Below are 20,219 nucleotides of genomic sequence, written 5' to 3' on the forward strand. Positions count from 1 at the left end.
AACACCTCAGGTGGCCAAAACCTCGATTGTCATTCCAACAGGGGGCCTGATAGTCAGTTGAACTGTGTCGTTGCGTTTTTCTCCACCAGTTTTACGACAGCACCTGCATGTGAAAATATTTGGAATCAAAATTTAAGTGTTTATTCAATGTAATTTGTTTATGCTCAACATGTGGTACACAACAAACAGGTGACAAACAAAACTATGTATGTTGAAATTTGTGGTTCATAAAAAGCGATTTGTACCCTGGTGTCATATTGTTGTTATTATGAGGCGTATCATTTAGCTCTCTTAAGCTTCTATAAGAGATTTGAAAACGTTTTCTTTTTAATTTACCTTGTCTACTCGCTGTCCTCTCAGCAGTGGGAGGGTCTGCTTCCATGTAAACAATGAACACCTTCGTGATACTTGCTTTTATGCATTCAAAAAAGTTTTTAGTATAAATAGACTGATTGAAGAAAGTGACGGACCTTTTAACTGACGGTTAATTACTATTGGATTATTCGCCATTCGCCTTAACGTAAGGAACTATGAAATTTGATTTGTGCCAGAAAAGAACCAAACGCTTGCTGGTGTTTGTAATCCGCGCGTTCTATGGGTGAGAACCCCCAACGCCCTGCGCGGCGACTCGCGGGCGGCGAGCGCTGCACCGCGGAACCTACGGGCGCGCTCGCTTCCGCGTCGCGCCGCCCAGCCTGGCCGCCCGGGACCCTCTGCAAAGTGGGAAGACTCTATGCAAAGGAGCCACGCGGTCGGGGTCAACATGCAAATGAGTCGCAGGAGAAGAACGTCATCGTCTCGCAACGTCATCGAATAAAACAAACACAAAGCTAAGTGGCATAAAGGATTAAAAAAACACACAACATATGGCATAAAGAATAATAAAAAAAAAACACACACACAGACAACACACCTCATTTTAACATATGTTCGTTTATTTATATCAAAACAAACAAAGCGAGTAACACACATAGTAAGTCCAAAGTTTGGACGAATAAAACAAACAAGTGGCATACACACAGCACACCTCATTTTAACATATATATTCGTTTATTTATACAAAAACAAACAAAGTGAGTAACACAAAGTAAGTCCAAAAGTTTTCAAAGCATAAAGGATAAAAACACACCTAATTTTAACATAGTGAGAACAAAGTGAAAAAAGCGGCGCGCCACCGGCCTAATTTGGAAGGGTCGGGCTTTGCCGCTGCTCGGCCAGCCACAGGTCGACCGACTTACCCGAGTACATCGAGCAAAAGTGCAGGAGCTGTCTTTTCCCTTTGGGGGTGGTGTGCTTCATGAACACGCTGTGGCCATAGGCCTTCTTGGCCGGGTGGCCGCATTTCTGGCAGGTGAACTCTTTGCGCTGCTTCCGCAGACTGTCCAGCGGGCGGCGGCGCCTTTCTCTGCCGAGCCACGGAGGCGGAGAGCTGGTGGGCTGCCGTCGCGGGCCGTCCGAGTCGCTGCCGCTGGTGGACGAGGGCAACCGCCTTGCCGGGCGTTGCTTTTTGCGCGGGCAGCTTGGGAGGTCGGAAGAGTCTTCGGAGGACGACAAAGCCTGCTGCCGCGATACTTTTTTGTGCCGCCACGCGGTGGTGCGCGGCGGCTTCTGAGGCTCGAGTTCCATCTGCTCCTGGAGCCAAGCGGACATGGTCTCTTGTTTTTGCGTGTAGTCGTAAGGGCAAAAATACTTGCCCATATAGAACGCATGATTGTTCAGCTTGGTCCTTGGCAGCGAGCACCAAGCGCAGCAGTTTTCAGGCGACTCAGCCCAGGAATAACTGTTCTTCCCCGTCTTCGCATCCCCCAGCATCTGCTCGTCCCTCTCGGCCCGCTTCTTTCGCCGGTAGACTGTGCACCTGGTCGGCGCGCCACCTTCCGGGCTGCGCGGCGGTCCTCTCTTGCTGCCGACGCGCCGCCGTCCCGCCCGCTTGGCCTTCCCGCTGGAAGAAGGGACGCTTGACGAGGGCCCGGGGCGAGGGGATGCTGGTGGGGATTTGATGTCTGAAAAAAAAAAAAAAAAAAAAAAACAGAACAAAGTTTGAGCGTGTGAGACACTTCATCCAATCTAAAGAGAGCTGCGCTGAGTGCTGTCTTCTCTGCATGCGATGGAGCATTCTTTGCAGCAGGTACCTACCCATCTCCGGAGAAGAAGCCGCAAGCCAGAAGCCATTTGTGGGCCGGGAGGGGGCGGCTGGGGGCTCTTTGTCCTCGGCGGGGGCGGGGGCCGAGACGCCCGGGTTTGGCTCGACCGTCCTGAGCGACCCGCCTCTTCCTCCTGTACCTGTGCGAGAGGATAGTTAGATAGGTACTTGAACTTTTGTCAAAGCGTTACACGCAATCAAATGTTCTTTACCAGAGGGCATTTGTGGGCCGGGAGGAGTCGGGGGCGGGGGCCCTTGGTCCTCGGTGTGAGAGATGCGGCGGAGACGCACTGGCTTGCAGGGTGGCTCTGGCTTGAGTTCGCGCTGCAGAAGGTTACAGCGGATGACATCGTGCACGTTAATGAGTTTGTTGCACATGAGTTGTATGCTATGAGTTCTGATTAAAAATGATTCTATCAAATGAAGTAAACCCCCACATTACATACGCCCACACTGACATGAAGCGAAAGTGCAAACATTACCTTTCTGGCCGCATCCTCGCTCCACTTCTCTGCCAGCCAGTCATCGACTGTGCGTCCTGCCGCCACGGAGCAGAAGTACTCGTTTTTGTAGCGGCTGTGGCCATACTCCCTTTTCTTGGGGTTGCCACAGCTCTTGCACAAAAAGTGTGCTCTCCTCAGCGGCCTTGCCGGCGTCCCAGCTCCACTGGCGGTGGGTTCGCCGCCACTTGTGGTGGAGGAGGTACCGGCGGTTGTGGGGGGGGGGACGTGGGACAAGGTGGCTGCAGGGGCGATGCGGGAGAAGGTGGCAGCAGGGACGACGCGGGACAAGGTGCCTGCAGGGATGTCGCTGGAGGAGGCAGCAGCGGGGGTGGACAAGGTGGAAGCTGGGTCCGGAGCATTGTCGTCGGTGCTGGGGCATATGGCAGCGGAGGAGAGGCCTTTCCTTTTTTTTCTGTGCCTGCGGGGGGGGGGCACAGATACAATACGAAACGGTCACCACGCGGACAAGCGAGTGTAACATACCATCGAATGAGGGTCCGTTGATTGACGTCGACGAGCCGAACGGGTGCCGTGAGCACCAGCGGCCTGGACCTGCAGAGGGTTTTTATCCAGTTGTAGTCACGCATCACTAAATTCCAGCGGCTCAAGCGGATTCCGGCCAGACTGCTGCCCCTGGTGTGAAGCCAACAAAGCTTCGTAAATAGGGCCTCCATCAGCCTGCTGGCATCAGGCGCGTGAGCCATTTCGGTGCCCTGGCCGACAAAAACACTGCACAGAGACATCGCCAAGTGAGAGGGTTTGATTAAGATTCCGTCGGCCGGCAGCATAAGATTTCACTCGTACCGCTTGGAGCTGTCCAAGGCGGGCATGTTGGAGGAGGCCCTGCCGGCCCTGAAGCGACCTTTGATCAGGGACCGCTTGCGTCGTGGAAGGGACGTCGGAGGAGCCCTGTCCTGCTCGCGGAGCCTCCGCCAGTGTGCGCCGATCCTCTCCGCTTGCTCCGCTGTGACAAAAATGCGGCGCCGCAGGCATATCAGCTCGTGAACGAGACGGCACACGTGGTAATAGCCGTCCTGGCCGTCTGGGCCCACGACGCTCTCCTCCTCCTGCATTAAAAAGAACAGCTTTTAATTCGTGCGAAAGAAAGAGAGAGAAAGAAAGAGAGAGAGAAAGAAAGAATTACCTCCGCGGTGAGACAGGGCCATTCCCGTTCCCGTTCATTCAATGTGATGGCCAGAAACCGGTCTAGCCCCGGAATGTGTTCTTCCTGTTCCTCGGCGTCATCACCGTCATCGCTTCCCTGGTCGGACTGGAGCACGGCCCCGGTCTGGGCGTAGAGGTACTCCACCCCGATGAGCTCCCCTGTGGGTCAGTTTGAAATTATAGCGTCGGGTGGGTGGGGTTCCGCCAAGTCGTATGTCAGCCTTACCGGTGTACTTTCCGTAAGGTACGTAACTGTGGACGGGGGAAGGGATGTTGTGCTCCTCAAGGAGCTTCTCAAACCCGTCCACCACACGGGCGTCGTACCACAGATGATGGTCCGCCATCCCGCCCGACACAGCTTCCCTGCCTCGGTCCTCATTCCACCTGGTCAAGCCCTCGATCAGGGAAACCTGGAAGTGGAAGGCATTGGGAGAAATGTCTGCGGAAAAGAAATGCGGAGGAGGGGTCAAGTTACAGTACTCTTTGCCATAAATGCACATTCGAAATGCACGGTCACGTTGAACTCACCTGGAACATTCTGACACTGGTGGAGGTGGAAGGAGTGGAGCGAGGTGGACCCCCGCGCACACCGGAAAACCGGGAGCTTCACCCCACCCTTGGTGAGCTCATCGGTTTGGGTGTAGAGGGCCACATCCGGCGGGTCCTGGATGCAGCGCAGGTGGCGGCGCTGCGTGTTCCATATTGCCGCCATCACATCCTGCTTGATAAGGGGGATGCCCCTGGAGTCCTCGGCATTCCAGAAGTGTTCCAGGACCTCCTGGATAAGCCGGGCAGTCTCCTCCTCTCCCCGGGTGCGGCGGCGGCAGTGGCGCTCCAGCTCCTTGTCCTTGGGAACGACGTGGGCTCCCTCCCCCGCGTTTGCCTGCATGGCCCGCTTCAGCCTCTTCACATCCTCCGCATCCCACTCAAAAATGGCCGTGGTGAGGCGCTCCATGAAAGGTCCATATAGAACGTGGGCCTCTGTATATACCCCCCTGGCAAAGCGGCGCAGCAGGTGACACACATCCAGCCGCACCACCAAGCGGTCCCACTCGCCAAAGGCGGCCGCGACCTTCAACATAAGACATGCGTGTCAGATGCTGCGGCGCGGTGAAGTGCGCGGGCGGGCAAGCCGCAACAAATTGCTCACCTTGCTCTTGCCGCGCACGGCGCAGCAGTCCCGGGTGACATAGAGGACCTCGGGAGGTGGCCTCCCGGCCTCTCTATATCGCCAGACCAGTCCGTCCACCATGGCGGTCAGCCCTTCCGCCTTTGCCGCCGTGAGTACCGATATGAGCACCTGCCCGTACTCGTTGCCCACGCTGGTGACGCAGAGGGCCGCTCCTGCAGCCACCCTTGCCAGCTTCTTGGTCATCTGCAAGTTAGAAAAGCACACGCGGTGTCAATACCCAACACCATGGACACACACGAGCAGATAAGTGAAGCACGCACCTTCTTGGTGGAGTCCATCTTCAGGATGCTCCCGAAGATGGACGTAAGCCGGGCCTTGTTTGCGGGAAGGGAGGGGAGGACGGTGTTAACGTATGCCGCCTGGAACCATCGGACGCCGGGCACAGGGTGCATCGGGGGTAGGACGGAGCCGACGACACCCAGCTGCGTGAGGATGGAGAAGTACTCGGTGGTTCTGGACACCCAGGCTGTGCAGTGCTGCTCTTTGACAAACTCCCGCAGGTGGATGGCGCTGTTGCCAAAAGTGCGCTCCCTTAGCCGGTCCATCACCTTCTTGTCACAAGCCAGGCTACAGAAGAAAGATCGATATCGTCGGCGCTGTATGAAAAACGGACTGGTGGCACAAGCTCTGTGGGCTGGCTGCTTACTTGTACACCAGGATGGCCGGAAAGAGCAGCTGCTTGGAGATGTGCATCTGGTCGATGATGCGCTCTTCCCAAGCGGAGAACTCTTTGCGGCAGCCGGCGCACTCCAGGTACTCCGTGGCAAGGAAATACCAACCGGTGAAGGTCAGCACACGTCGCACAGGTCTGTCCAAGCCGCCGCCAGTGAGACGGTGGCTGCAAATTGGGCAATTCAATTCCGTCCCCCAGATCTTGCGTGGGGCCCACAAGCAGAATTCTGAATGAAAAAACTGCTTGTAAGATGGGGGCTCGATGAAAAACTCCGGCAAGGCCGGAGGGGACCACCACATCCTGGGCTCTGAAACGAGGACCGGTTTTCCCGTCGGCCCTGTTTCAAAGAGAGCCCGAGCCACCCACTCGTGCTCGCTCTCGGGCAGGGTGCTGAGCCAGGCCTTGGGGAGGATCTGCTGCGGTTCCGGCTGCGGCGGGGGCAGCTGTGGCGAAGCGTTGCCACGGCTGCACGTGCTCGCGGCGCTGGTGGAAGCAACCGGGTTGGCGGCGGCCGGTGAAGCAGACACGGACGCTGGCAAGACGAATGAAGAGATAGTCACTCCTCACTTTAACTTCAACACCGCAGACTGGCCATTCTGGAACTTGCTCTCACTTAAAACCTGCTGGCAGCACTCAGGATCTCCTCCTGCATGGTCCATGCTGGCTTTGGCCTCCTCTTCCAGTCCCTTGAAGCTCTATAACAAATGAGATGTGTGAAACAACATTTATTTTTGAATGTTAGTCAATAATACATTGTAATGCAGTCATTTGTTTTCAAAACCTGTAGTCTTGGCTCAAGTTGCTTGATTCAGCCAGGCACTGAAGACGCAGATCTGTCAGAGCAGATAAGACTCTGGCTTGAAATCCATTGACGACATCAGATCTCGCGAGATCAAACGCCACGAGATTTCTCGTTCCGCCATGCCGCGGGATTAATTTCCTTTTCACAGTTTACTAGCAGCATTTCCTGTATGCAATTTGTAATATGTTTTATAGGAAAGGCGTACTTTTATTACAAAACAAAGCGTGATCTTACACGATTAGAAAAGAAAAGAATCGCGCTTGTTTCACGTGGATTGCTCGCATTCAAATGACACTTGGTTAACCCTTTAAAAAAAAAACGTGATGAAAATTACGGTAAATAAGGTCATGTAACCTTAAATCAGTCAATTATCATTTTATTGTATTCCATGTATTATAACTAAAATCTAGCAACATAGTGTTTTTATTTTTTTAAGTCAACATTACTTTTTTAACACTTAAATTGGTACATTTAGAGTAACAAATTACACATGCAACTTGCAGTTTTGTGATAATTGATGACAAGTTGGGTGTTGTGATGCTAGAAACTTTCTTTTGCAAACTGATTATACATAAAACTAACCAAAGAAAAAGAATACACCATTGGTATTGTGTGTGCATGTATGTTCTTAGAAGGCAAAACAAAAAATACAATGTAAAATGATGACGTTGATATTTCAAAATGTGTTTTCGTTTGTTTGGGTCCAGCTTCTTCAAAGAATCTGAAATTTTTTGTCCTTTATTTAATGGTGTGGGCTTTACAGGGTTAACTTAAAAGTAAAGTTTGATGTGGAATGCATTAGGACACAATACTTCGAGAATAAAAACATGAAAATCAAAGCGCTTAGCAAGAGTAAGAGGGTGTAAGATACACTTTGAAATTAGAATTGAACGCATTAGGCGGACGTACTCAACGCACATTAGTCGGTCATACTCGTCCGAAGGTTTTTAAAACAATAAAAAACATTGTAATCTTACCAAGAGGGTGTAGAAAATACGGAGTTTGTCGGACAAAACGGACAATAATATGCTGCTCGCTAGTACTAACTAACAGCTGTACTCGCTGCTAGCAATAACCTCCTTTGCACGCCTATTCAACTTATGGGGTGGGCAATCACAATATGGCAGTTGAGGACTCGTCTCATTTCTTTGTGAACTTGTCCCCCGGGCATTGTTTATGACGGTTACTCCTCGATATTGATTTTTTTTAATACGTTTGACAAAACGTCATGTTTTAACGAGGAAAAAAAAAAACGTGTGAAACGTCATCATAGACATCTCATTTCCATTGATGCAAGTTTCTTTATCTCGCCCCTGTACGAGACTTTGGGGAAAAGAAACCATCGCGCCTCAAGATAGTTATTTGAGAAACGTCTGCGAAATGTCATATTGGAAACTGTCACCAATGCACCGTTTGCACATCACAATTATTAACATCGGCAAAAATGTCCTTTTTGTCCTTGATTTTTCAAGTGAAATTAGAAAAAAAGACAAACAACACAGTCCAGCATTTGAGTAAGCGCTCTTCCAATAAAAACAGTCGAGACACAGAGACACCAGTGTGTGTCGTAGAAGTATTTCTTAAATGTAGTTTTGTTTTATTTAATCAAGATTTCCCCCAGTGTACTATGCTGGTTGGACGGACCCCTCCAGTGTCATGCAAATAGCTCCCGTGAGTGGCGGAAGGACACCTCTGCAAAATCAGATTAAAGGTGACTCCAAGCGAGGTACGACAAGTGCCGCATGCAACCACATAAGCGACCCATCACTGAAGCTAATCAGCTTCTTCGTGTGGCAGAAACATGAAGTGTCTACAAAAAAAAATAAAAAAGTTGAGGTGACTGTGGCATACTTCAACCAAAGCGTTGCACACAATGTCCGGTTACTCTGGCTCTTGTTGTTCCTTCGCTTCTCCACTGGTGGACCGGTAGCCCTCCTCCACCTGCCAGTCCGCCGAGTCCTCGTCATCCTCGTGAAGATATTCCACCCCAATGAGCTGTCCTGCACGCAAGTGACAGTTAGAACTTATAAATGTTGCTTCCACTCTTGGAGTTTCCAGAAAACTTGACACATCTTTTGATGCCAAATAATATTTCACTTTTGGGCAATGTTTACTTTTAGTTTGAATGTTTTAGTCTTTTTAGTGAGGTTTTGTATCAACACATTTTGTTTCAAATAAATGTATGAATGAATCAATGTTGGTGTTCCATTTCTTATACTAATTCAACAATTTGATTCAAATCCCTTACTCACTATCCCAATGTTGCACTAATTTGCAATACTTTACATGCCAATTCCTTTGAGCATTTACACCAACAAACCCGGGCAAACGGAATTCTACGGATGACTTTTAAGTACAACACTAGCAATTCAATAAAATTTCACATTAAAACAGTGTCACAAACAGCTATGATGTAAAATCCATCACTATGTACTAGACTTCGGGAGGTGGCTTTCACACCAGTTTGTGCAGAAATGCCATATGCTCCCGAGTCCAACTCTGTTCGTGCAGGTAGCCTCTCGTCCAAGTGGTTAAAAAAAAGCTGTCATTTCGTGAAGCTTTACAGTATTTCCCCTCAAACACCTCAGGTGGCCAAAACCTCGATTGTCATTCCAACAGGTAGGTATCTTGGTAGTTGAACTATGTCGTTGCGTTTTTCTCCATCAGTTTTACGACAGCACCTGCATGTGAAAAGATTTGGAATCAAAATTTAAGTATTTGTTCAATGTAATTTGTTTATGCTCAACATGTGGTACACAACGAACACGTGACAAACAAAACTATGTGTGTTGAAATTTGTGGTTAATAAATAGCGATTTGTACCCCGGTGTCATATTGTTGTTATTATGAGGCGTAGCATTTAGCTAAGGTTGAAACGCTCTGTTAAACTTCTAGACGAGATTTGAAAACGTTTTCTTTTTTATTTACCTTGTCTACTCGCTGTCCTCTCGGCGGTGGGAGGGTCAGTTTCCAATACTTGCTTACATGCTTTCAAAAAAGTTTAAGTATAAATAGACTCGTTGAAGAAAGTGACCGACCTCGTAACTGACGGTTTATTATTGGATTACTCGCGCTTGACCATTTGCCATAAAGTAAGGAACTATGAAATTTGATTTGTGCCAGAACAGAACCAAACGCTTGCGAATTGTTATCATTTCTGAGGCAATTGTAAATTAACACGTTTTATTCAATGGTTGCGGCTAGTACCTTTTAGGGTTTGTGGTTGGAAAAGAAAAATCTAAATTCTCTGTGAAGATTCTATCGTCTGTCGTTAGAATTAACGAAAGTTTAAGTAAAAACAAGTTTTGTCGTTGTTTTGGTATTTTGGGGAGTTGTCCTAAGTCAATTCGTACGTTTGATTAAATCGACCAATTAAAGCGCATTAGCGAATAAGGGAGAAAAAAAAAAGATAAACTTTTGACTTAAAAAGTAAGGCGCTGGTCACGGCTACCACCTATTGACAGAACACGGAAATGCAAGAAACTGAACGTCGACTTTCTACTCCCAATACCGTTTGCACATAAATATAAATTGCCAGTATTTACGCTTCCTAAAAATGTTTGAAATTTGTGTTACTTGGGCACTGAAATAACAAAATGCTTTACTTCTTTTTTGCGCAGCTGTCCGCCATGTTTCCGGGGCCGGTAGGCGTTGCTTCCTCAATCTGCACCAATGAAATTCGTCGACGTCAAATTTATGCGTAATAGCCCGGCCGAGTGCTTTTGTAAATTTTTAAAGTTTTCCCCTACAATGACGAAATAAAAGCAATAACGATAATATAAACCAGTTATACACTATTAAAATTGCTCCGTCATTCACGAGTACGTGTTTTTATTCGGGAATTACGAGAAAATTTCCATCGTGACCTTTACTAGGACACGTCTCAATGGTCTACCCTTTAAAAATGCTATTCAAACATGCTACTAGTGCGTAGCTTCGGCTTCGCATATACTAAAATTGGAACGATACAGAGAAGATTAGCATGGCCCCTGCGCAAGGATGACACGCAAATTCGTGAAGCGTTCCCTCTTTTGCATGAATTAAGTTGATTCGATTCGTTTTTATGCATTTTTATGCGTTTTTTAAGCTTAAAAATAAAAAAAAATTCGCTTCGTTACGTCATCAATCATCGACTCGACGAGGTAGGCCGCAACCTTTTTTCTTTCGCGCGCTCGTTCCCTGGCCACTCCCACCGGAATTTCCATCGAATAGTTGAGATTGTAGATGTATAATTGTTTTAAGCTAATGCGAGATCACTCCTCGATACTTTTTTACGGAGTTAAAGTGACAACGTTTCGAGCTTTTGCGCGAAAACCGGCGGAAAATATCCAATATGCTTATTGAGCCAATAAAGATGCATGCTTCCACAGTTCTGGTCACATTTTGTTTACATCGGGGCAAGACGAAAGTTTCTATTTTGGTAATAAGACGTACCCTAATAAGATACACTTTAACACCCCCCCCCCCCCCCCCAAAAAAAAAAAAAAAAGTTCCGAACCAATAAATATCAGACAACCGAAGTTTTGATTCGCTCTTCGATTTTACACACGTACGATGGAGTGGAGTTGAACTAGCAATATGTTGTCGAATTTGATCCGAAAACATGCTAATTTCTTGGTAAGTAAGATGTCTTAAGGTGACGGTAAGCCTCTATATTATTACTAACACAACGAACACGTGACAAACAAAACTATGTATGTTGAGATTTGTGGTTAATAAAAAGCGATTTGTACCCCGGTGTCATATTGTTGTTATTATGAGGCGTATCATTTAGCTAAGGTTGAAACGCTCTTTTAAACCTCTATAAGAGATTTCAAAACGTTTTCTTTTTTATTTACCTTGTCTACTCGCTGTCCTCTCAGCGGTGGGAGGGTCTGCTTCCAATACTTGCTTTCATGCATTCAAAAAAGTTTTAAGTATAAATAGACTCGTTGAGGAAAGTGACAGACCTTGTAACTGACGGTTAATTACAATTGGATTATTCGTGCTTGACCATTTGCCATAAAGTAAGGAAGTATGAAATTTGATTTGTGCCAGAAAAGAACCAAACGCTTGCGAGTTGTTATCATTTCTGAGGCAATTGTAAATGAACACGTTTTATTCAATGGTTGCGGCTAGTAAATAGGCCCACTTTCGTGCCTTTTAGGGTTTGTGGTTGAAAAAGAAAAATCTAAATTTTCTGTGAAGATTCTATCGCCTGTCTCGTTAGAATTCACTAAGATTTAAGTAAAAGCAATTTTCGTCGTTGTTTTGGTATTTTGGGGGGTTGTCCTAAGTCAATTCGTACGTTTGATTAAATCGATCAATTAAAGTGCATTCGCGAATAAGGGGGAAAAAAAAGATACAACTTTTGACTCAAAAAGTAAGGAGCTGGTCATGCTCGATATGTGGATAACGGCTACTACCTATTGACAGAACACGGAAATGCAAGGAACTAAACATACTTTCTACTCCCAATACCGTTTGCACATAAAATATAAATATGCCAGTAATCACGCTCCCTAGAAATATTTGAAATTTGTGTTACTTGGGCACTGAAATAAAAAAAAAATGTTCTACTTCGTTTGGCGCGAAAGCGCAGCTGTCCTCCATGTTTCCGGGGTCAAGAGGCGTTGCTTCCTCATGCTGCACCAATGACATTCGTCGACGTTAATTAATGCGCATTAGCCTAGCCGAGTTCGTTGGTAATTTTTTTGAGGTTTTCTCCTACAATGACGCAATAAAAACTATAACGATAATATACAACAGTTAAATACTATTGAAATAGCTCCGTCGTTCACGCGTACGTGTTTTAATTCAGGAATTACGAGAAAATTTCCATCGTGACCTTTACCAGGACACGTCTCATTGGTGTCATTGCCACTCGAGCGTAACTTCGGCTTGGCATATACTATAATTGGAACGATACAGAGAACGCAAATTCGTGAAGCGACCCCTCTTTTATTGATTTAATTCCATATCGTTTAGTTTATTAAAGTTTTTTTTTAGCGAAAAATTACAAATTTCGTCTAGTTACGTCATCAACCAGCGACTCGGCGAGGTAGGCCACGTTCTTTTTCTATCAAGCACTCGATCCCTGGCCAGTCCCACCGGAATTTCCATCGAACAGGTGATATCGTAGTTGAATAATTGTTTTTAGCTAATGCGTTATCATTCCTCGATATTTTTTACGGAGTAAAAGTGACAACGTTTCGAGCTTTTGAGCGAAAACGGGCGGAAACTATAACAATAATATACACCAGTTAAATACTATTAAAATAGGTGCGTCGTTCACTCGTACGTGTTTTTATTCAGGAATTACGTGAAAATCTCCATCGTGACCTTTACTAGGACACGTCTCATTGGTCTAGCCTTTAAAAATGCTATTCCAACATGTTACTAGTGCGTAGCTTCGGCTTCGCATATACTAAAATTGGAACGATACAGAGATTGAAAATTGGAACGATACAGAGAAGATTAGCATGGCACCTTAGGGAGCTTCTCATTTATTTAAGTTATTTAAGTCAGTTTTGTGCAATTTTCCCCCCTTTGAATCTGATATAAAAGTGTAGAAATAATGCTAAAATTATCTTATTTTTACACCGAGAAATACCTATAAATGTTTCAAATAAACTGCGTCATTGAACATTCAATTCCATTTTTCGCCAGTAGTTGGCAGCCGTCATACACTCATTGAGTCACTAAGGATGCACGCTTCTACAATTCTGGTCGCATTTTGTTTATATAGAGGCAGTTTCTATTTTGGAAATCAGACGTATCATAATAGGATACACTTTAACATCGGCCACAAATTGTCCTTGAAGTCCTTGCTTGTTCTGCCCTCTTGTACCGGCCCAGACCGTACAGATGAAGACAGTTTCAAGTGCGCTAATGACAACAGGAGCAATTCGTACCTTCCCTACACACCCCTCTGTACCACTTCTGCAAGAGAAAATACACGCTGACTTTAACCACATCTTTTAGTTTCGTTTTGGTTCCAGAGCTCAGGGGGAGAGATTTTGCACATAGTCACCCAAGTAAACAGCAGGGTTTCATTTATTAGCTACAAAATTTTACTGTAGAAACGCTGAAATGGCCAAAATGTGTGTTTGGGAGCACACAGCCTGACAATCAAAGTCGGTCGTAAATAATTTACCCACAGGCGGTGTTATTGTAATGAATACTGGGTCCCCACTTGGACTGATTTGATAAGAGGATTGTGCGCTTGTGAGAGCGATGTATTGACGCTGAATGCCTGTTTTTGTCCCTGTTGATACAGTTGAGCTCAGTCTCCATCTCCTGCGAGCCTCATGAGGATGAGCAGTCAAGATGATGGATGGATGCATATTTCGGATGGACGGCTACGTCATGAAGGGGGCCAGGCAGCTACGCGGTAAGCTGCCGTCTCTTCAAATGACCCGTTTTGCTTCCTGGTTAGAAATATCAATATCATAAAACTCATATTTATTCAGAAATCAAATGGCCTGTGTTCCAAATGTAATTTACATGCTCATATTACAGTGGAAACAAAAACACGTCATGGTATAGGCCCTTTAACAAACAAGAAAAAAGCAATATAAATCATCTTTTAACAACTGGTGGCTACTTTTTTATATGTTTTATATATTGTTTGGTCTTGCCATTTCTAGTGCGCTAGCAGTGTTAGCTCATGGTGGTATGTAAGTAGAAATCAAATCACACGCAATCCCATCACATTAAGAGCCAGAACCAGAGCATGTTGTTGTCAGCTGACTCTTTTTAAATCAGTTTAATAAATTGTACCCTGACACAGAAACTATTTTTTGCTTCTAAAAACAAATGACCTTTATTCGCTACAGCGTTTTAAATAGAACGTGTCGTAAATATTCTCTTATTATTGTTGCATAAAGCTCTGGAGCAGGGGTGTCAAATGTATGGCCCGGGGGCCGGATTCAACCCATGAAAATGTTAAATACGTTCCGTATGTTGATTTCGTAAAACATAAGAAAATAAAAGGTTTTAAAAAAAAAAAGAGGTTAAATTGAAGCAAGCAAAAATAAATTGAACACGCATTAGTCTTTTGCTTATAATGCTGAACTGTCCTTGAGTTTGTTAAAGGATTCACTCAGTCATGGTTCTTTCTGATGGCTTCTTTTATTAAAAGAAATTAAAAAGACAAAAACAAAAAACATTAACAAGCACATTGCCCTGAGCTGCTATCAAATCAAGCTCTTGCTCAAAAACAACTTACTTTCTCCGTCATAACATTTTCCTTCCTCTGCATAGGTGTTTAATTGTATTTATTTGTTTATTTATTTTTAATTGATCTTATGTGTTCCATCAATAATATGTATGAACAAATTTGATAAAATATAGAAGATTATTTGAACTTATCTGTTGACTTGCTGGAGTGCAAATAGATTTTCAGTATGATGTCATCAATATTTCCGGTTCACTTTTTTTTTCTACACATTTTTTTGCAAAATTCAAAAGGGTTAGCAAAAGTATATTCTGATTTGTTATACATTTTGTTACGTTTTCTCAATGTATTTTTGCTTGGAGTCTCAGTCGCAAAACGACTTCACAGTTTTATAGAACACATCAAGAAAATGAATTGTTGTTTCCACAAACAACACACGTTTGTAAATGACACATTACACACCGACTCAAATGGCCATTTTACTTTTATTTGTCTGTTAAACACATGTATTAATGAATATACAATATATGCATGTAACTGTAATATTTAAAACAATCAATACATTTTCTAACGAGTTTTATTTTACATTTGGTTAGCTAAATTTCCATTCAAACGATCGTTCAAGCTTGCCGGATTTTGATTGGCTAAAGGCTGTGTTTTAAAACACCCGGTTGGATCCGAAAGAAGCATGTCTTTGGGATCGTCGTTTTCACAGCTGTAAACACCCGACTTTAAAAATAAAGATGTAAAACAGTAGTTTCAATACAACGGTGTGCACTGGAATTGTTAAAAGACTTTTAAGTCGTCGTGTGGTTTAATGTTGTTGATGGGTAAATGCCCACCAATCAGTTGGCAAGGAAGCAACAGTTGCCGGGCAGACTGTTAATATATGCAATACGACCAAGACAGCAATTTGTAGTTGCACCCCAATTTTGCTGTACCTTTGCAATTCATTTATAAAGGGGTCCCCGGTCTTTTCAAGTGGACTGCGGTGACTGCCGATCACCAGAAGGCTGGACAGCCTCGTTGCCACGGAAACCAAGCCTTCCACTGTGTAGAGTCAGTCGGGCAACGCTGATTCAGCCGATGCCACGCAGGTAGAGGAAATCATGAAACGGCTTAAATTGTGTGTGAACATAGCGCGCACACTCATTTTATTCTTCATGATATTTTGTCTTTAGGAATGACATGGGAACCTATTTATAATAATTGATTAAAACTCAGTACCAGCGTACTTTAGACCCTTCTCAAGCAAATGAGTTTCAAATATTGTTCTGATTATAAATTTGCATTTGAATTTGAGATCATATAAAAACATGGATTTTGTTTATGTTTCAGGTTCATTTTGAAGGCGGCACGATGGCCCAGATAGTGTACAGCGGAGACGGCGGCGATCAAGCAGGCAGAAGCAGCAGGTGGTCTACACGGCTGACGGCAACTCGTATACCTCAGTGGAGTCGGCCGAGCGCACGCTGGTCTGCATTCACCCAGCGCATGGAACCCAAGTTAGGATGAGTTTTTTTGTTTGTTTTCTTTGCGGTATTTTGCCCAATCCTTGGATCTTTACATCAAAGACATTAAAGGTGATGCTTTGAAAGAAGACACAAGGAAGCTGAAATTTCACCCAGATGGTGACAACATGTCAAAGTTCAAAATGACATGACCACTTTAGAACATGCCATCCCTTGACTATAATATTGTGAGAATGATGTGGACAAAAATGACCCAAAAATGGTCAAAATACTGCACACGTGATTTAAAAAAGTACACCGTTCTTTCATTCACTCTTACAATTCTTACAGGCCGTGTTTGGTGGAGGAGGCAGCAGCAGCGGGAGTGGGCAAGGTGGCTGCGGGGACAATGCAGGACAAGGTGGCGGCGGGGACAACCTGGGGCAAGGTGGCAGCAGGGACGACGTGGGAAAAGGTGGCTGCGGGGATAACGCGGGGCACGGTGGCAGCGGGGGCGACAAAAGCCTGGAGTCCGGGAGCGGGTCCGGAGCATTGTCGTCGGTGCTGGGGCGGGGAAGCGAGTGGCATATGGCACTGGAGGAGAGGCCTTTGCTTTTTTTGCTGTGCCTATTAAGTGTTCCACATTAAGTGAAGTAAACCCCAACATTACATACTCTCACACTGACATGAACCGAAAGTGCAAACATTACCTTTCTGGCCGCATCCTCGCTCCACTTCTCCGCCAGCCAGTCATCGACTGTGCGTCCCGCCGCCACGGAGCAGAAGTACTCGTTTTTGTAGCGTCTATGGCCATACTCCCTTTTCTTGGGGTTGCCACAGCTCTTGCACAAAAAGTGTGCTCTCCTCAGCGGCCTTGCCGCCGCCGTCCCAGCTCCACTGGCGGTGGGTTCGCTGCCACTTGTGGTGGAGGAGGTACCGGCGGTTGTGGGGGGGGGGGGGTGACGTGGGACGAGGTGGCCGTGGGTACGACGCTGCAGGAGGCAGCAGCGGGGGCGTTGCGGGGCAAGGTGGCAGCAGGAAGAACACGGGAGGAGGCAGCAGCGGGGGCAATACGGCGCAAGGTGGCCGCAGGGACAGCAGCGGGGGTGACCGTTGGGACAGCAGCGGAGACAGCGGAGGCAGCAGCGGGGGCAATACGGCGCAAGGTGGCTGCAGGGACAACAGCGGGGGTGACTGTGGGGACAGCAGCGGGGGCAATACGGCGCAAAGTGGCCGCAGGGACAGCAGCGGGGACAACTGTGGGGACTATACGGGGCCAGTGGCGCAAGGTGGCCGCGGGGACTATACGGGGCCAGGTGGCAGCAGGGGCGGGGGTGGACAAGGTGGAAGCTGGGACGACGGGGGTGGACAAGGGGGAAGCTGGGACGACGGGGGTGGACAAGGTGGAAGCTGGGACGACGGGGGTGGACAAGGGGGAAGCTGGGAAAATGCTGGAGGAGGCAGCAGCAGGGGCGGAGGCTGGCGCCGCGGACCTACATGCCCTCTTCCGTGCATGATATATCTCTGGCATGACGGGCCCCCTCGATGTTTTTGTCATGGCCGTTGTGTCCTTTGGCCACTCAAAAAACTCCACCTGGGACACCGTTGGCTCGTCCGCTAAGAGCATGGCGTCCGGGAGCGGGTCCGGAGCATTGTTGCTGGCGCTGGGACACGACTGGATTAGCGCTGTGGACGAGAGGCCTTTGCATTTTTTGGTGTGCCTGCGCGCAGGGGGGGGGGGGGTCGTCAATACAAAACGATCGCCACGCAGACGCGGACAAGCGAGCGTAACATACCAGCAAATGAGGGTCCGTTGATTGATGTGCGCGAGCTGAATGGGTGCCGCGAGCACCAGCGGCCGGGACCTGCAGAGGTCTTTTATAGAGTTGTAGTCGCGCATGACTAAACTCCAGCGGCTCGTGCGGATCCCGGCCAGACTGCTGCCCTGGCTGTGAATCTTGCACAACTTTGTTAAGATGGACTCAATCAGCCTGCTGGCATTAGGCGCGTGAGCCTTTTCTGTCCCCTGGCCGATGAAAAGACTGCACGGAGACTCGCCGGGTGAGAAGGTTTGATTAAGATTCCGTCGGCTGGCTGCGTAAGATTGCACACGTACCGCTTGGAGCTGTCCAAGGCGGGCATTTTGGAGGAGGCCCTGCCGGCCTCGAAGCGACCTTTGATCAGGGGCCGCTTCCGTAGCGGAAAAGGTGTCGGAGGAGCCCTGTCCTGCTCCCGGAGCCTCCGCCGCAGGGTGCCGATCTTCTCCGCTTGCGCCGCTGAGAAAATCCCTGCGCCGCAGGCCCACCAGTTCGCAAGCGAGACGCCACACATGATAATATCCGCCCTGGCCGTCTGGGTCCACGACGCTCGCCTCCTCCTGCGTTAAAAAGAACAGCTTTTAATTCGTGAGAGGAAAGAAAGAGAGAGAAAATTACCTCCGCGGTGAGCCGGGGCCAGTCCGGTTCGTTCATTGAAACCGGCTTAGTTCCGAAACGTCTTCTTCCGACTCCTTGGCAGACTGGTAGCCCTCTTGCGCCTGTCAGTCCGCAGAGTCCTCGTCATCCTCGTTGGAGATATTCCACCCCAATGATCTTCCCTGCACGCAAGTGACAGAACTTAAACATTTTGTTTCCACTCGTGGAGTTTCCAGAAAACTTGCCAAATAATATTTTCCTCCTTTGGGCATCGTTTACTTTTAGTTTGAATGTTTTAGCCTTTTTAGTAAGGTTTTGTGTCAACGCATTTTGTTCCAAATAAATGTATGGCTTTCACACCAGTTTGTCCATAAATGCCTCCTGCTCCTAAGTCCAACTCTATTCGTGCAGGTAGCCTCTCGTTCAAGTGGTGAAAAAGCCGTCATTTCGTGAGGCTTTATTTGCCTTCAAACTCCCCAGGTGGCCCAAGCCTTGATTAGCCTAGGTATCTTGGTAGTTGAAATGTGTCGTTGCGTTTTTCTCCACCAGTTTTACGACAGTACCTGCATGTGAAATATAAGTGTTTGTTCAATGTAATTTGGTTATGCTCAACATCTGGTACACAACGAACACGTGACAAACAAAACTATGTATGTTGAAATTTGTGGTTAATAAATAGCGATTTGTACCCCGGTGTCATATTGTTATTATGAGGCGTAGCATTTAGCTAAGGTTGAAACGCTCTGTTAAGCTTCTATACGAGATTTCAAAACGTTTCCTTTTTTATTTACCTTTTCTACTCGCTGTCCTCTCAGCGGTGGGAGAGTCTGCTTCCAATACTTGCTTTCATGCATTCAAAAAAGTTTAAGTATAAATAGACTCGTTGAAGAAAGTGACCGACCTCGTAACTGACGGTTTATTATTGGATTACTCGCGCTTGACCATTTGCCATAAAGTAAGGAACTATGAAATTTGATTTGAGCCAGAAAAGAACCAAACGCTTGCGAGTTGTTATCATTTCTGAGGCAATTGTAAATGAACACGTTTTATTCAATGGTTGCGGCTAGTACCTGTGGTTGGAAAAGAAAAATCTACATTTTCTGTGAAGATTCTATCGTCTGTCGTTAGAATTAACGAAAGTTTAAGTAAAAACAATTTTCGTCGTTGTTTTGGTATTTTGGGGAGTTGTCCTAAGCCAATTCGTACGTTTGGTTAAATCGATCAATTAAAGTGCATTAGCGAATAAGGGAGAAAAAAAAAGATAAACTTTTGACTTAAAAAGTAAGGAGCTGGTCACGGCTACCACCTATTGACAGAACACGGAAATGCAAGGAACTGAACGTCAACCTTCTACTCCCAATACCGTTTGCACATAAAATATAAATTGCCAGTACTTACGCTCCCTAAAAATGTTTGAAATTTGTGTTACTCTGGCACGCAAATAACAAAATGCTCTACTTCTTTTTTGCGCAGCTGTCCGCCATGTTAGTAGGCGTTGCTTCCTCAATCTGCACCAATGACATTCGTCGACGTCAAATTTATGCGCATTAGCCTAGCCGAGTGCTTTTTAATTTTTTAAAGTTTTCCCCTACAATGACGAAATAAAAGCTATAACGATCAAAAAAACCAGTTATATACTATTGAAATTGCTTCGTCGTTCACGCGTACGTGTTTTTATTCGGGAATTACGAGAAAATTTCCATTGTAACCTTTACTAGG

The 20,219-nt window shown here is 46.4% G+C and overlaps 2 protein-coding genes, 2 long non-coding RNA genes and 1 other non-coding gene across 7 annotated transcripts; 2 read left to right on the forward strand and 3 right to left on the reverse strand.

The window, feature by feature from the left end:
• Positions 1-914: 914 nt before the first annotated feature.
• Positions 915-7,621, reverse strand: LOC148415625 (uncharacterized). The gene is made up of 15 exons (XM_088427134.1): positions 7,455-7,621; positions 6,457-6,508; positions 6,289-6,370; positions 5,649-6,207; positions 5,263-5,569; positions 4,961-5,185; positions 4,339-4,882; positions 4,037-4,249; positions 3,791-3,969; positions 3,451-3,713; positions 3,130-3,375; positions 2,626-3,064; positions 2,356-2,467; positions 2,137-2,283; positions 915-2,003 (listed from the first exon to the last, which is right to left on the reverse strand). The coding sequence occupies exons 3-15, from the start codon at positions 6,332-6,334 to the stop codon at positions 1,180-1,182; spliced, it is 4,104 nt and encodes a 1,367-aa protein (XP_088283260.1). The 5' UTR covers positions 6,335-6,370; positions 6,457-6,508; positions 7,455-7,621; the 3' UTR covers positions 915-1,179.
• A 430-nt stretch (positions 7,622-8,051) lies between these two features.
• On the reverse strand, positions 8,052-9,560 carry LOC148415626 (uncharacterized). Of its 2 annotated transcripts, XR_015867180.1 has the most exons (4): positions 9,406-9,560; positions 8,938-9,158; positions 8,363-8,477; positions 8,052-8,287 (listed from the first exon to the last, which is right to left on the reverse strand). It is a non-coding gene; the product is annotated as an uncharacterized LOC148415626 (long non-coding RNA). The 2 variants fall into 2 exon arrangements; XR_015867179.1 differs by having other exon boundaries at positions 8,052-8,477.
• Positions 9,561-10,405: 845 nt separating this feature from the next.
• On the forward strand, positions 10,406-10,511 carry LOC148415627 (U6 spliceosomal RNA). The gene has a single exon (XR_015867328.1). It is a non-coding gene; the product is annotated as a U6 spliceosomal RNA (small nuclear RNA).
• Positions 10,512-12,529: 2,018 nt separating this feature from the next.
• Positions 12,530-17,021, forward strand: LOC148415628 (uncharacterized). 2 transcript variants are annotated; one of them, XR_015867182.1, is made up of 5 exons: positions 12,530-12,586; positions 13,736-13,849; positions 15,598-15,732; positions 15,974-16,140; positions 16,438-17,021. It is a non-coding gene; the product is annotated as an uncharacterized LOC148415628 (long non-coding RNA). The 2 variants fall into 2 exon arrangements; XR_015867181.1 differs by lacking the exon at positions 15,598-15,732.
• LOC148415629 (uncharacterized) lies at positions 15,102-18,678 on the reverse strand. Its single transcript, XM_088427135.1, has 4 exons — positions 18,522-18,678; positions 17,883-18,463; positions 17,584-17,807; positions 15,102-16,112 (listed from the first exon to the last, which is right to left on the reverse strand). The coding sequence occupies exons 1-4, from the start codon at positions 18,555-18,557 to the stop codon at positions 16,084-16,086; spliced, it is 870 nt and encodes a 289-aa protein (XP_088283261.1). The 5' UTR covers positions 18,558-18,678; the 3' UTR covers positions 15,102-16,083.
• Positions 18,679-20,219: the final 1,541 nt, after the last annotated feature.

The sequence above is a fragment of the Hippichthys cyanospilos genome, chromosome 11 (assembly GCF_059441005.1).
Source record: "Hippichthys cyanospilos isolate Australia breed blue-spotted pipefish chromosome 11, RoL_Hcya_1.0, whole genome shotgun sequence".
Taxonomy (NCBI): domain Eukaryota; kingdom Metazoa; phylum Chordata; class Actinopteri; order Syngnathiformes; family Syngnathidae; genus Hippichthys; species Hippichthys cyanospilos.